Genomic DNA, 17522 nt, shown 5'->3' with positions numbered 1-17522 from the left:
TCCCACAAGCTTCTCTCATTTAGTTTTATTTGACGATAAAAAAAAATGGAATCATAATCTTACTGCATTTTACATCTTATATAACAAATTAATCAAGCACAAGAAGAAAACTAGTAGAGTAAAAACATTTAAACATCCACTGTCATTAGCTTTGGGAATTAATGCCACAACGCAGTAGTAGGGGTGGGCGATAGAAACGATATAAATTTAGCCAACGATAGAGATACTATATCGCTCTATCGCATGTTGATGATGTCATCAAGCTGCGCCTGTTTTGGTTGAAAGCATCGCAGCAGCTACAACCATTATCATCTGCAAATTATGGCGGGCGACAGTCATAGCAAAGAGGTGAAGCACTTTTGAAATATGGGGAAAGCCAAAAACTGCGCTTCCTCCACTTCCGTAACATCGATTCATTAATGTTGAATTCTCTCGCAGCTGTTCTGTTCCCATGTAGTTGCACTATATTAATGAATAACCTCGTATTGTGGATGAATGATCTCAGTTGTTCTCCTGACTGAAGTTGCCCCGTGTACAGCATCCTGCAATGCGATTGCATTTGTCCCTGACCACCAGAATCCCGCACGTTAACTTTTATCGAGTGGAAAAAAAGTTGGCTTCATCCTCCAGCTTCACTGTGCTAATGTTATGCTAACATAGCTGTGTCGCTAGCAATCACGTAGCACAACATTATATACCAGCTAGCCCAACTTCAGTAACCCTGCAAACGCCACTGCTGTTTAGTTTCCTGTCTTTATGTTAGAAGTGACAGCAGAGCTGTACGTTTGAATTAGTTTCAAAAATCTCAGTCAGAACATGGTATGAAATGTTTAGGTGGAAACTAGCGAGCTAACTTCCTGTTAACGGCTAACTCCGTTAAATTTAATATATTCTGTTTTCATGGATGCCTGGATGTTAAACTTAATTGTTACACCTGGTAAAGCAGCAACGCTGATGATTTTATTAAAGATGAAAGAATTTAGACAGTTTTTAACTCTCAGTGTTCGTTTGACTTTGGGACCTGAAGAAGACGGAGTTTTGGACCCAGCTTACTCCGAAGCTCCTCACTACGGCAGCCGTAATGCTCTGACAATCCATCAAGCAGTGCGGCTTACCAAAGTTACACTAAAACATTTTTAACAGATTTCTGCAGCCCAAATCGGTTCGAGGTCAGTAAGCACAACCAGAATTCATACATAAGGAACACTCTCGATTTTTGAGAAAATTAAAGGATTTTAAGTCCTTATAGTGTGGAAAATACGTTATACAGAAGAAAAGAATATATCGCGATATATATTGTTACCGCACGTGCTTCAAATTATACCGCGATACAGATTTTAGGCCATATCGCCCAGCCCTACGCAGTAGTCCAGATTTCTTTTTCAGAAATACATCCATATCCTGTGTGAGTAAAACTGTCATCATCAGTCAATCACAGATATTCCCGTCTTTCAAAAGACACACACAATGTATTTCAGGCCTTAGCGCTGTCACACTAGCTTTTATTGCCCCATTATCACAGCCGAATGATTTCAGGATAACAATATTACATCATCTCCATGGAGAATCTGAATGTCAATACCTTTAACATCAGTAAATCTCATCTTTAGCTTTTTTTATGTTTTTTCCCCTCATAAAAAGTCATTAACTGTGAGCCCATCACTTATCAACTATATGTTAGAGCGTCTGCTACAAGGTGGGCTCATTTTAACCTGCTTTTGGTTTTCAGATTAAATTTGCTAAAGCATTATTGTCGTGGCACGCGGCTATCAGCATGATAGCTTGTTTGAATAATCAGCATTATTTAAACACGTTTTTTTATTTACTTGATGTTTAAGTGCTCCTGCTCAAATATTACTGGTTCTTTTATCTCCTCTTGGCAAATTAATTATACTCAAGATATGACTAAAGCGAGTTGGTAACAGTCTTCAATAAATGTTCAAACGTTTACAAATAAAATGATTATTCATTCATTAGCATTTAAAATGTTTGGATGTAGCTTTAAGAATCAATGAGCTCCAAATATAAAATGATATGAGGCACATTTTAATCCCTGGATTGGATTTAAAAGAAGCTCCTTTTGGGCTACAGTTACAAATGTAATACAAGAAACCAAAGCAAGAAGAACTGCTGATACACTCATAGCTTTAACCTCACTGTGTCTGCAGTGTGAGGCAGACACACTCAAAACATGCATTCATTTGCTTTCAATCAGTAAACTAATATTTTCACGCTGCCCTCGTGACTACAAAGACCATCGCCTACTGATCAATCACGTCTCTGAAAAGTGGCACCACCATTCCCAGGAGATCCCTCAGGCCTCGGAGCACATGGAGTACGGAGGTCAGACGTCTTTAGAGAGCTCAGAATAATATTTGATTGATGCGAAGTTCTACTGCACAAAATGTGACGAATGACATAAAGAAAACATCTGTGAGAAGATAAAACTGATCACTTTGTCTTTAAAATACCACAAAAAATGAACTAAAGAGAAAACAAACAAAACCTTTGCCATTTGTTAGCAGTTTCCTAAACAAAAATATAGTAGCAAGCAATGTTCCCTCTAAGCTGCGCGCGCAATTGCGCACTGCGGGCACGTCTCTGCGCACAGAAAATCTGTGTTGCGCACAAAACAAATAAAAAAAATCTCACCTGAATTTAAATTAAAGTAAATACGTTAACAATTCTGTTTTGCAGTGTGAGTCAGTGACTGGCTGCTCCCGTATGGGATTACAACGATGCCACCTTATCCCAAAGTCCAGCCAATGATGCGATTCACATTCGTATATACGCAGCCAATCAACGTCGCTGACAGGCTATGACAGCGTCCTTATGTGCGACACCGGTGTTTTAGCGAGCAAAGCGGCTGATGTGGAGTGAAGCCACGTTAATGACAACGTGTACAACCATTGGAGATGTGAGCAGGACAGACGGAACAACTGACGGACAAAGTGAGGACTTTATACCAGTTTTTAAACTGTGTTGATCGGCCACGTAAAACCAGAGTTATGATAAAAATATCTGCAATGTTTGTTTTTTCCCCCGAATACTGTCGTTGTTTATATTTACTGCGGGAAGGAACAGTAAAAACTGCGTTTGATAAGGAAAACGCTCGAAAGCCTGTGAGCGAAAACAAACCTCCCCCCAGCATTTCCCATTGGTGGAAAAATGTACCATGTGGACCAATCAAAAAAATGATATGGCAACATGGCATTTAGTGGTTTAGGAAGGGGGGAGTTTTTTTTGGAGTGGCACAAATAATTTGTGTGGCATCAGATTTGATGCAGAACAGCTGATTGTTCTGTAAATAGTTTGAAATGTTTGTTTAAAAAAACGCCTTGGCTGCATTTTTAGGTAAACAGCTGCAAAAAAACTTTGTTGTTTGCATAACTCAGTAACTTTTTTGGAGAAGTAACTATATAATTAATTGCCCAACATTGGTCAGTATATCCTGTATTTTGCAGACAGAGTTACAGACTCTCTCCCAGACCACAGACTCATAATACAAGTCAGAGCTTTATAAAAATAATAATAATAAAGTTGTGTTTTCAAAATTGGAGTTAAAGTTATTTTTCCTTCCAATAGTGTTAACATGCTACACAGGTCATGAACAAGGTTTTTTAAATTTTCATTGTAAGTGGGCTAAAGCAGTTAATTAAAAGTCGTCTAACATAAATGTAAATGCTGTAATTTGATTATTTTACTAAACCATGTAACTTGGATGGATTCGATGCTGGCGTGACCACAGTGCACGTCTGCTGTCGCTCACATTGGTCCAAGGGACGCTCAGGGAGTTTTTGTGTTTGCTCAGACACATGAAAAATTAGAGGGAACATTGATAGTAAGCAAGCTAAAGAGACACCTGGAAACCAAATATCACATGACATCTGAACCTGAGGCAGAAACCTCTTAGATCGTTAGATTAATGCTGGATTTTTAAAAAATGTCTGATAAAGGTTTTGAGGCATGTTAGTGGAGTTTAGTGAAAAACAGACATTGTAAGTAAAAGAGTCTGAAAACCATTTGGAGTCTTCATCTTTCCCTGACGAGGATCAATAAGAAACCGATAATACAGGAGGAATTATCTCCCTGCTGGCTGAAAGCAGGTTTATATGGAAGTAATTTTAAGTTTTCATATAAGAAAATCTTAAATTGAGACCTTGCTGACCTTGAATGTACTCAATTTCAAGTACTATAAATTGTTACACCATTTAACGTTACGTCTTTGTGACTGAAAGTAAATGGCCTGTATTTGTATAGCGCTTTACTTAGTCCCTATGGACCCGAAAGTGAAAGAATCAAGACTTACACGACAAACATGACAGACTACTTTCATTAAAGCAAATCACCTGTTTTATGTCAGCTTTCTCTCCTGGCTTTATTAATATTGTGCTTTTGTAGGTTTACCTACTTCAAACCCTACTATACATACTGTACAAAGGGATACACAGTGTTCAACCTCTTTGGATATTTAAAATATAGTTTTCCTGTTTGTAAAGTACACTGCTCTGCCACTAGTAGGGGTGGGGAAAAAAATCGATACTGTGTAGTATCGTGATATTTTGTTTGCTAATAATGTATCGATACAGGGACAGCAGATATTTTGTTACAAAAAAGGTTTCTGTGCTCTGACTTCAGAGCATGTTGATCCTTTTTCTGAGCAACAATCCTGACATTCCTTCACTGTCCAAATGTGTTTAACTTTTGTTTTTGGCAGCAATAAACATGACAGTTTACTTATTTTAATTTAAGACATGTTTTATTTTAATTAAATGTAAAACTTTTTTATTTAATGTAAAATTATATTTTGTTTTAATTTACTTTCAAATTCTTCAGTTGCTGAAGGGGCTGCATAGTTTTCACAAATTGCATAGTTCAGAATAGCTATAATTGTACCAGATGGTTGCATTCAGTTAAGTTGGACTAGACTGTAATACAAACTGTTCAGTTTGTCAACAATAAAACTGAAATGAGAGAAAGACTGAGTGTGAGACTTTGATATTAGATAAAATGAATATTGATAAAGTTTACCTTCATGTACAGAATCTGAATATCGCAAAATATTTTTAAAAATTGCAATAATATTGTATCGTGCGTTAAGTATTGTGATAATATCGTATCGTGGGATGTATGGTGATTCCCACCTCTAGCCACTAGTAGACCTGTCCTTGTTTATGATTGGTCATATGATGCCAACATCACTTCCTTCATGTGATTGTGCTCTTAACTAGTTTGGGAAACTTAGGGAAAAAACAAAGGCTGAGATTAACACAAAGGCTTAGCTTAAAAACTCAGTATCAGGAGTTCATGAGGAAACAGGAGGAGGAGGTTAGTCAGAATGATATAACCTCCAAAAACAACCACAAGGAGAACTGAAGCTGAGGGAGTCACCCGTAAACATGACCGGGTTTGTTTTTACAGGGAAATAATCCTTAAAATATTAGCAGTGATGCTAATCACGGGAGCATTATGTCAAGTAGCATTAAGCCATCTTTAGGTAACGTACGCAGGGCAGCAGAGCCTCTAAATAGGCTTGTTGTGCAGCCGGTCAGCTAGCAGATTGTGAGGACACTGAATGATGTGAGTCTGTGTCAGCACGCGTTTACATCCCGGGTTTAAATCCGCCGGCAGCTCAAGTGTAAAAGGAAAACAATACTTGAGGTTTTCACAACTCTCCGTGACGTAAGCAACCCTCATCCCGACAACATATTTAACAACAAGCACCACCAACTATTGTCACATAAACCCTCATAACATAACTTATTTCCTATCATAATAATAGTTAACTGATTTTCCAGAATCCACCTCTGGGGGTGACTAAGACAGCCAGTAAGCATGGTTATCATATACAGTAAAGAACATGAGACTGTTAGCTGGAAATCAACAGACTTATGTCACTTCTGATCATCTGATAAGTCAATAAAAATCCCAAATAACACACATGTTGGTAGAGGGATATTCCCTGTGGGGACAAACAAATGCTATCTGCAGAACAAAGGTTTTAGTTATAACAAAGACAATAATCACATTTCCACATAACTCTTTTTTCAGCCAGTTGTATTAACTGGAGGAGTTTCAGTTACTGAAGAATAAAGTTGTCCAATCTAACAGGACATACAGTCCAATTAGATCAGGCAACTAAATGCTACATACGTGTGTTTTCTTTTTTTTTTTTATCTGCTGCATGTTTTAAATTCAACAGATATTCAACAGCCAAAAAGCCCCAATCTGAGCCAAAAACAACTCTGTATGCACAGGCTAAACAATGCTGACTGCAAAATAGTTCAAAGGAACTGAGTCGTTCAAATTTGATAAATCTCTGTCTCAAACCGAAATCTGTGGGAGGATCCACAACTGGTGAAGATTGCTGTACAATTGAAACTTCCAAGATATAAAAAAAAGTAAAAAATTGACTGTTCTTATGTTTAGGCAAAGACTGAAATTACAGGTCATATGTTAAAGCTTCAAAATAAGTGCCCTAAAAAGGCTCGAGATGGTTGCTGAGTGGGCAGAATTTGCTTTTAAAAGGATGTTTTTGATCAGAGCACCTGAGGAAATCTGTGCCTCTTTTACACCATCGTCATCTTTGATGATTAGTACTACGTTTTACCAGAAAGGAAGAGTTTCTATATCTATATGAGAATTTACTAGAGAACTGCTTCCTCTAAAATAATATAATATGTACTTTAAGTCAAGTATTATCAGCTGGCTAACATTTCTGAGACTCTTACTTTAACCAGTCACTGTGTACATATGCCTGCTTTAAGATGGATTTCTTAAGGTCAGGACGTCATACAGGAACGTGAGTTATTCCATTTTAACTGTGTATACATATGCACACAAATATCCAAATATTTTAAAAAGATTGCCCTGCTTTTCAATACTGACACAGAAAAAAAGACTTGTAAGTTATGTGAAATATTTCCATTTATACCAAGTTAAGTAAAACTCTGGTATTGTAAAATAATATTTGCAATATGGTCAATAAGTGAAACGTATGTATGTATATAAATCAGTCCATCCCTACCCTCCTTTGATTGTAATTATGCTTCAAAATATGCAACAGATACATTTTATATCTACATATATAGCACATATTATAAAGTTATGGCACTGTTTACAGTGCAAAACAAACAAACGGACTAAAAATATATATTTATATCCATCTAGACAGATATACACGCACACAAAGACACAAACCCCCCACAAACAGGTGAAAAACTAAAAAACTGATTAGATGAGAAATGGACAGCTCTTCTGTCCGGACCTCAGTCCATTCAAAGAAACCAACAAATGATATGCAGTCACTGGGCAGGGCTTGTACCCAGGAGGAGGGATTAGCTTAAATATTGTCCTCTATCCTGTCACCCATTAAATCCGACAGATGATCAGCTAATGTGCAGCTAGCACATGGAAAACAATCGGTCTGCTGAGCCCGTTTACGACCTAATAACCTGCCAGAGAAGCAAAGTCCAAGGAGAGGGGAAATATGCGAGACGTTTTCAGCTAAAGCAGCAGCCTGTGCACAGGATGGAGGCTGGGCGGATGGAGGGAGGGTGGGGGACCTGCGGGATGAAGCTATCAGCAGGCTGTTGCTGCGCCTCCGTGCTACCGGCGGGCTCTGCAGGATGCGACCTGTGTGGGTACGTAAAGCGGAGCATTGCACAGCAGCCATCCTCCCTCCTTTATGCCACTTACTCGAACATGTCATGAGGCGTTTGTGGTCCAGCTGATGGTCACAAACCCTCGCAGCAGGAATATGGCACCGGTGTTCCTGCTCGGAGTGTGCAGATGAAGCACGGCCGCTATCAGGGTTTTTCTTCTGCCGCGTTTCCTTCAATAAATCCGAATTAATTTCCCACCGGGGCCGACGCCCCTGCACCTCGCCGGTACCGGACACACACCGCTACTCCCTATGCCGACTGCAAGACCCGGTAACGGGCTGCCGTGTCTGCGTCCATCCGTAATCCTTTTGCAACTATAGGGGGAGGGTGGGGGAAGGTGGGGGAAGGAAGAGCAGGAGGAGGAGTAAGGGAGTGAGAGAAGGAGGGAGGGAGGAGGCTCCGTGTGTATTTTTTTTTGTAAACCGCTCAACTGATGGCATCGACAAGGATGAAAAGTCCGACTGAGCCGTTTCTACCTTAATGAAGTGGGCAGGGGCGTTTCCGGGTGGAGGGTAGCACACGGGGCAAGGACAAGGCATGGGGCCCCACAGGAATCAGCAGTAAATACACAACAAAGCTGGTCAAGTATTACAGAGGATATCAGCGAAAGGGAGAAAAACCAAAGAAACGAACTTCAACTTAACTGGATTTGTCTGAATTAAAATCTTAAAAAGAATCAATAAAACTTATTCAGAATGAATGCAGAATATAGTGAAGTACAAGTATAAAGAAACATGCAAATAGACAAGTATGTGAGGATACTTCAAGTAAAAGTGTATTAAAAGTCGTAGTTTGGTAAAGTATTTGCTTAATTCCACTACGAGCCCTATCAGAGCTCTCATCCAATGGGAGTCTTAAGTTTAACAGCACTTGAGTCCAAAGGCAGTGGTGGGAGGATCGGTGTCATGATATAACCCCCTCTGAGCACCTCTTTACAATGAAAAGGGTGAAAATCATGCTTCATCTCGATGAGGACGAAGTGGTTCCTCACAGTCAGCAGCTCGTTAAGTTTGAACATTTACTAACTCAGGTGAATTATTGACTTCTACAAGCATCCATGATGGATATCCAGGGGTGTGTCGCATGGTCCCCACTAAAATACGACTAGGTTCTACTTCTACTCTACTTTATGTTCGATTCAAATACTGTACTTTATACCCAATTATGTTGCAATTTATTGTTTTGCAGATTTTAAAATATAAATGATTTAACATTTAAGTTAATACACATTTATAAATCAATTTTTAAAAAAATCTGTAATAAGGGCTTAGTTCTGCATATAGAACACAGATTAAATATTCTGATTTCAGCTCATATTAGCAAGCTTTGTTAACAAGCGCCATCCATAAAGTGCACGCGTGCATCACATGAGCAAATATATCTGCAAATTAGTACCAAGTCACAGCCTGCTAAAGCCCTAGGATCTCACTCAGCAAAACAGGCGCGCTGACTTTGTGCAGGTTAATAACTCACCTTGTGTCCAGTTATGAGGAGGGAAACTATCCACAAAGAGAAAAACTGCTTTGCTCTGTAGTAGGCTGTACTGTATTTTCACACATGAGTCCATGGGGATGGTCACTTTTGGAGCTAACCTCAAGGTTTGTTAGTTTGTGGGTCATTACCTATTAATGTGTTCAAGTATAGCATCTTGTAAAGCTACAAACACGACTCCAATGTGGCTAGCTTTGACAGTACAGAGGCCACGTCTGCCTGTAGTGAGTCCACCTGGCCAAAGTCCAGAGCCCACCCAATCCTTTAACCCTCAGGCTCTCTGTCCATCCCTCTGGATTACAGTCCACATCATAATCCACACTGGCCTGAGCTAGGCCCACATTTCCACTATTCTGTCTCCCTGTGTGTAATCTGCTTTTCTGAGGTTCACCCACAGATGGCTCATACTCATGTCAGAGTCTCATGCACCAAGCGGGTAATGTGTAAGGCCAGATGAATGCACTGTAAAAGAGCAGCCAAACAAAGAGCTGCTTACTTTAAACCTCAGAGCCTGTGAGGGTACATGCTGTAACACAAACCAAAGAATACAACTGCAAAAGCTAATTAACAACTCCAGGTTAAAGCAGTGACAGTGCGATTATCAGGGCCAGTAGTCAGCATTTTTCTCCCCATCAGTGATGTTATTTCCTTTGTTTCATGCAGTGAAGGTATAGTAACAGGTAAACATCACAATCATCTCTGCTGAAGTATTAGCACCATGATTGTGCATGACTTCGTTTCACTGACATGCATGCAGTATTTCCCCCGCTATACTGCAGCCACATACAGTTATAATGAGGCTACAGCTATGGATAAAAGCCTTTCAGTCAAGCTGCAAGAAGACTGGCATTTTCATACTGCTCTTCTTACTGACTCACAGCACTTTAGACTACAAACCACATTCACAGAGCACTTAACCTATATACATTAAGCCCTCCATGCAGCTGACATTCAGGGTAAATCTAGAATTATGGATTCAACATGCAGGTCTTTAAATGTCTGTTTCTAAGGAAACAAGAAGCCCAACCCATCAACGCAAATGGGGAGGAAGCTTGATAGTGGCTAAAGCTACGCTAATGGCAAAACGGCAGGCATGCTAGTAGTTAACAACACAGACCGAATAAAACACAGACATGGCTTCTGGGTCTAAAAGATGAAGCCCACTATGCCTCATGGTGGGAAATTAGCATAGAGCAAATAAAAGATTCTGACATGTCATTAAAAAAAAACATTAAAGGAAACATTTCTAATACATTTGCATGGAAAAATATTAGAACAATGACAGTTATTACTTCATATGACGACACAGTCCGATATATAAATCATCAGCACTGAAGCAGCATTGCTTATGAATGAGTTCTGCTCCCCTTTCCTGTTTAAATAAATACGATGTCAATTACAGAAGCAAAGTTTCCTCTTGCTCAAAGACACCACACATGTATTGTTTTATTCCAAATGTCAGTCAGCAGCCTCACTGATTACTACTAATGCTGGTTAAAGTTGACATGAGGTCCTGCCCAGTAAAAGTGAGTAACTCTAAAACAATTCCTAAAACCAGCAACAAATGAATATACGCAGTGTGATCCAGAAGAGCTGCACTCATGCGGTGACTAACATGAGTCACGTGTTATTATCAGTTAATACCATACAGCGAGTGATTATGCTCACATTATAGGGCTGAACATCATGTTAGTATATGACTCCTCTCTTAGAACGAGCATGTACGCACTTGTACGAAGAGGAAACAGAGCTGCTGAACTTTAACCTACACCATGAAATGAAACTGATGGAGTGCACTCTTGTACTGATTACTCTACACATAAAACATTGACACAACAAACCTCAGACTGTGTCCTCTGCAAAACAACACCAGAAGACAAGAACAGCTTTAAAGTGGTGGTCCATCAGACCCGCCCCTCCCTGAGCCTGGTTCTGCCGGAGGGTTCTTCCTGTTAAAAGGGAGTTTTTCCTTCCCACTGTTGCCAAAGTGCTTGGTCACAGCGGGTCATATGATTGTTGGGTTTTTTTCTGTTGTATTACTGAAGGGTCCACTTCATAATATAGAGCATCTTTTGTGTTATTATTATTAGACATTATATGTATTATTTCAGATATATTTCATATTTTAAATTTATTTAATTTACATTTATGATTCTATTCTATTATTAAATCTTACATCTCGAACAGCTGAGTCACAGTTTAGTCCAAGAAAACTGTTCTCAGTCATGCTGCTGTTTTTCCTCAGTGTCAGTTCACATCATGGTGCTCCATTATCAATCTGATTTGATAATTCAACGTGATATTTGACAATAGGGCTGCCACAAACGATTATTTTGATAGTCGACTAGTCACCGATTATTTTTGCGATTAGTCGACTAATCACATCATCATCCATTGGACATACAGCGTACAGCTTATTGCACCAGCAGCATCTGCTCTTATATAACTATCATTAGCTTACAGCTTTAAGTGTTTCAGGTCTGTGCTAATTAAAAATAAAGACAAGATGATAGTTTATTAATTTTTAATGAAGTTTGCAGATTGTTTCGGTGAAGTTTAATAAACTCCTTGCTATCTAAAATATAACAGGACACCGGAGTAAACTCTCGAGCATCTCACACTTCTGATAATCAGCTGTCTGCTTGACGTTTATTCAGCTGTGTAAAAACTATAACTTTAATCTCAGCCAAACCGATTTACTCAGGAACAAATAAAATACTAAAAAAAAGCCAAACAATAACATTTTAAGCTAAGTGACGGCGGTGGGTTTGAAAACGATTTGCCGGGAGTCCGGTGTTCTCACGGCTCTAGTTAGCCTAGCCCCCGGCTAGCTATCGAGCTAGTGGGTAACAGACGTCTCCGAAAACGTCGGAGCGCTTTTGAAAATATGTGGTGTCTTGATAAACTGAGCAGATATTTGAGGTTTACACAGCTACATTCTCGCCTGAAAATATGTTAAACGTTTATTTTGTGACCCGGAAAGAATAATAAGAGTAATATAAAAACTAACTAGCTGCCGCCATTGTTGACAACAGAGCTGGGCTGCGCTATGAATTCTGGGACGGAGCTACTTCTTCTTCTTCGGGGTTTAACGGCAGCTGGCATCCTTGTACATGCAGTGCTGCCATCTTCTGTTTCAGTCCGTTATTACACTCTTAAATCCTGCTACTTATTCCTGCGTCTTTTGTGATCTTACAAAGCTTCAAACGACGCGTCGACTATTAAATCAGTCGTCGACGATTTTGATAGTCGACGTAATCGTGACTAGTCGACTAATCGTGGCAGCCCTATTTGACAACTCACTGCAGACACATCCCAACCTGAATAAACTACAAATCTGTGGGAAACATGCAAATGTTGTGACAACTCTGAAACCTGTGCAGCCCCAGTTTCACCAAACATTATTTAAACCAAATGTTTTCTTTTCCATTTAAGCTCCACAAACATTTGCTTTCACCATTAAAAAACCCTCCCTAATCCTCGCTGGCCGGGTCAGCTGTGAACATTAAAAATCATTAATATGCTGCAGAACAATATAAGTAGGTCAATAAAAGGAGGCGCTGATGAAGAGGACAAGGGCACAGCTGTTCATGTGCATGCCCTCAGAAGCCCACTGCAGTGATCCACACATCCCTCATCTGATTGGGCTCACATGACATCATCAGACCAGGAACTCGCTCCCATTGGCTGGAGGTGATGTCATCATTCCGAGGAACAGATAAAGAGTGCAGGAACCCGCCACTGGTCCTTGTGCCTGACTCAGCTCCGCTTTTCCTTCAGAGGTGGTCTCATTTTCTTTGTTTACAGTTTACATAACCCGGGTTCTGTCCTCAGTCACACCATCCTCTCAGGTCATCTGGAGCAGTGATGTTGATGTTTAAATACAGGGTACAGTCTTTGCTTTATCACTGCGATCCTGCCATCTGACTGCTTCTAGGTTTTTGTTTTTTTAAATTTGACATCATAGCATACTTGGACTCAATCAGGATTTTAACAGGTAATCTGCAAAAACAAATGACTGGTATGGTATGTGGGAGGAAAGAAAAGCTAAGATAAAAACACTCCCATGTTAATAAAAGAAGTTGTGTTGTAATGAGTTTTTAGTCAAAACGGGAGGATTTCTTAGACATGTGTCGCATAAAAGCTTTTCAGCTATAAATAAATACATATAATTAGAAATTGGGAGGAAAATAAATAGAGAATTATGTAGCTTCTGTCACGAGGTACAGGAATCATATCTCCAGTTATTTTGGCATCATAAGGCTATATTGTTGTTGGTCTATAAAGGTGAAAAGTACATTTCCTCTCATAATTCATCATTTTAAAGTTGTCCTGTAACTAAATTACAAATACATCCTTAATCAATCACACTGCCCAAACAAGCTCATCCCTTTATAAACGGTTTAAATTTTACTTGAACCTGGAGTAACCAGATCTGACCCTTTCTGCTCCTCTGGGAGATTCCAGGAAGAAGAGGCTGTGAACTTTAACCCCCACCCGCATAATTCTGTTCAAACTCTGAACAATCATTTATAGCATTTTCTTAGAGCCATTGCCACAGCACTGATTATGGTTTTTACGCAGAGAAGAGGAAAAACAACCAGTGGGAAACTCCGCGGGAACAGAGGCACAGCACAGCAGCCACATGCAGAGAGCAGTGGTGGACTAATGAGCTTCTGCATGGAATCAAACTACTAAACATGTTAAAACATAAAGCACAATCACACCCAGGACACAGCTTTCTTTAGGTGAGGTTCAGACGCTGTTACACACAGAATCCTTTGTAATGCAGTAAAGGTAAAAACAATAAAAAAAAACAACCCTGCAGTTATGAAATGTTTATTTGCCTGGAGACACAAAATTGTTATTTTCTTAAAGAATAAAAAGGAAACTTCATTTACTTTCAGCTTAAACACAAACTTTCCTTGAGCTTTTTTTTTTTTTAATAAATTGTAGAAAGGTGAGATGACAACTCTTTAATCAAAATATATTTAAAGCTATGATTGAACATTTAAATACAGAATCATGAAAAAGGAGCTTGCCTAAGTAATATCAAGCTTTGCAGAAGCACACCGGACCCGACTTGCTTCAGTCGAATGTGCTGCAGCTGGTTTCTGACAGGTTAGAGATTCAAGATTCAAAGTGTTTATTGTCATGCGTCACAAGAGAAAAAGGCATTTCTCTGTGCAATGAAATTCTTGTGCTGTCCACCCACAGATGCCGATTAATATATAGAATAAAACATATAAATACAAATAGTACAAATAAATAAATGATGACAGAAAAAGAGGCAAAAATATGGAGATTGAAACAGATGTGTGCAAAAGAGCTAAAGCAGAATATGCTGGCTTAATATGTAAGATGACCTGATGTGCAATATATATATATTTTATTACTGTTCAAAAAAATAGTTATAAAGAGTTAATGCACAGATGTTGAAATGAGCTGCACAGCTGCACGCAGAGACTGACTCCAAACCCTGACGAAACAGTTTCACTGACACGAAATGTAATGCCACCATCACAAGATAACGCATCCTCAGGTTTACTTGTGAACATAATCTCTTCAGAGGAAAAAGTGCTGCTTAGATAAGTACAGGGTGGGCCATTTATATGGATACACGGTAATAACATGGGAATGGTTGGTGATATTAAAGTCCTGTTTGTGGCACATTATATCACATATACTAAATGGCCTGCATTTATATAGCGCTTTTCTAGTCCATAGGACCCCAAAGCACTTTACACTACATTCAGTCATCCACCCATTCACACACACATTCACACACTGGCGATAGCTACTGCTCCCCTCAGGCAGGAGGCTCCGGTCCATTCGCACCAGAACCTCTCGCCACAAGAACAGTTTCTTCCCCTCTGCTGTGGGACACATGAACAATAACCACATGACTGTCCCCGCCACTAACACATGACCCTACGCTGTGTCACTGCATCATTTCATGTCTGGCACTGATCACCACCTGCACTCATGTATATATCTTTCTACGTAGCACTCATAATTCTTATTCTCATGTATATATCTCATGTATATCTCATGCACATATCTTTCTTTCTACATAGCACTTTAATTCTTATTGTCTGCACTGAAGCACCGCAGCAATTTCCTAATGTTGTAAACCTCAACATCTGGCAATAAACCCATTCTGATTCTGATTCTGTTATTGTAGCCACAGCTGCCCTGGGGCGCACTGACAGAGGCGAGGCTGCCGGACACAGGCGCCACCGGGCCCTCTGACCACCACCAGTAGGCAAACACGGGGTTAGTTTCTTGCCCAAGGATATTTGGCATGCAGCCAGGATGCAGCCTGGGATCGAACCACCGACCTTCTGATTAGTGGCTGACCTGCTCTGCCACCTGAGCTACAGCCACCCAAATAAGCTTTACGAGAAGGCCCACACCTATTTTTACATATAAAGGAAAAACCCTGGATATACAGCTCAGTTCTTCTCTTTTTCCTCCTCCTTAACTGTACGAACTTTGGCTATATGTCATACAAATAAAAAAAGAAAGAAAAACTTTTCATCCTGTCCTCACTAGCTTTAGGTAATTACCTTCACCCTAATCCAAAATAGCTGCTCTCGTGTAGTTTCAGAGAGAAAAATATGACTGAGAGCGTCATGTGCTTTTTATCTCTCACCAAATGTGCACAGATGAGAGGCTGCACAGCTCGTGTGAGTCACCGCCGTCTCAGCGGGCCTGAATGCAAATCGGCTGATGTTTTTACACAGCGGTAAGCACAGAATACCCAGGAGGCTGCTGAACACGGTGCGGACGCTCTGTTCTGACCTCCTGAACTTTATGTGCTGCGAGATAAGAAAGAACCTTCACTTGAATCACTGAAGGTAAAAAGAAAAGCTTGAGCTTGGCCTGTGCCATGAGGAGCAGATAAACTGTAGATAAAAACAAATAAATCACTGACTGAATCCAGCACACTAACCTGCAGCGGTCTCCGTCAGAGTCCCTGCTGAGCAGGCTCCTGAGGGACCAACGAGAGCGGCGGCTGGGTGACGGACTACGAGACCAGGAGCGAGACGGCGGTATGAGGAGGTCATGTGACGGACTGTCCCGACCTTGCTTCGCTGTCCCCATCTCAGTAACCAAAGAGGGCGAGGGACTCCGATGTTGAACAGCTCCCCTCTCTGTGGACGACTGTATCACGATTTGTGGAGTTTTGCCCCATTGCGGCTTATAAGCACAGCCTTGCTCTTCCTGTTTCCGCCTTTTGGTTCTTGTCCTACTACGGTGGGAGCCACGGGGTCGGTCGGAGCGCAGGGGTCTGGGACTAGGCGAACAAGACCAGGACTCTGTGTCCGAGGACGGCGGGAGGACGGTCAGCATTGGGACGGGGATGGGCTGAGCCAGAGTCATGCCCTCTGGTCTTGCAGGAGGGGACATCGTCATCTTTTGAGCTTTTCAGTCAAGGCCATCAAGAAGGACGAGCATTTAAAACCGACCACGTGTCGGCCACAGACAGCAACTTATTGATTACGCACCATGTTTCCTGTGAATTTAACAGATTTTCTTCTGAAGGTGCTGGTCAACTTCTCCTGAAGTGGTAAAAAAGGCAAAACAGCTCTCAAGTGAACAGGTTTGAGGGTTTCTTGCAGAGAAAAAATACGCAGCAGAAAACTTGTTGGCAGTCTCAGTTTCAGTTCTTCAACCAATCCACTTCCCGCTGTCCAGTCTGTACATATATGCTGGCAACGAGAGGCTAAAACGCTCTGCGATCCTCCCACTTCTGTGTTCAGCTTAGAAGTCTCACTCTTTTGAGTTTAGGCAGACTTTCCTGAGATAAGGAGCCTCAGAGAAAAACATAGCACTGTCTGGAAGGAGCCACCTGAGGAGCAACAAGAGCAGAAACCTGGCGTTCAAAACGCTGGCCTGCCTGGACCTGACCACAGCTATCATAAATCTGCTTCCTCACATACAAGTTGTTAAAGTGATGGTTTAACTGATTACAGACATTTCTGTCAGACAGCAATGATTATCAGAAGACTGATCAATAGAATTCATCTGTAATGAGCTAATTTATGTTTGACTATTTTTGGATCATTTAAAGAAATTCTCCCTTCAAGAAACTCTGAAATAGCCAAAACTGGGTGAATGTTGGGGCTTTCAGATAACAGCCACTAATTAAAGCTTCAAGAGACCAATTTTTAAAACGCAGCTGCTCCAGAACAGATACGCAACCTTTATGATCAAACAAGCCAAATAGGGGTAAATTAGCCGATAAACATTACTGATCGGTGTAAATGTTGTTTTATTTGTGAATTAACAAGAGATCCAAAAACCCCGAAAGAGCCTTTGTTGATTTAAAAGGGTTGATTTCAAGCGCAATGCCCCCTCCCT

The 17522-nt window shown here is 40.5% G+C and overlaps 1 protein-coding gene across 7 annotated transcripts in view; it reads right to left on the bottom strand.

Annotated features, from left to right (window-relative positions):
* The window catches only part of gramd1a (GRAM domain containing 1A), a 43621-nt gene that overhangs the window by 21344 nt on the left and 4755 nt on the right, over nt 1-17522 (bottom strand). For 3 of the 7 annotated variants that reach the window (XM_085292778.1, XM_085292771.1, XM_085292772.1), the window contains one exon: nt 16111-17010. The exons of 3 other annotated variants lie outside the window; for them this stretch is intronic. In XM_085292778.1, coding sequence (XP_085148904.1) covers nt 16111-16574 — 464 coding nt within the window. In that variant the 5' untranslated portion in view covers nt 16575-17010. Of the gene's footprint in view, nt 1-7698; nt 7981-16110; nt 17011-17522 lie in introns of those variants that run through there. One more of the 7 variants, XM_085292774.1, reaches the window with a different exon arrangement.

This window comes from Mchenga conophoros, linkage group LG11, assembly GCF_057382185.1.
Source record: "Mchenga conophoros isolate Kocher_MC1m ecotype Shallow Benthic linkage group LG11, M_conophoros_male_GT1.1, whole genome shotgun sequence".
NCBI lineage: Eukaryota > Metazoa > Chordata > Actinopteri > Cichliformes > Cichlidae > Mchenga > Mchenga conophoros.
This window is presented reverse-complemented; position numbering and strand designations above follow the sequence as displayed.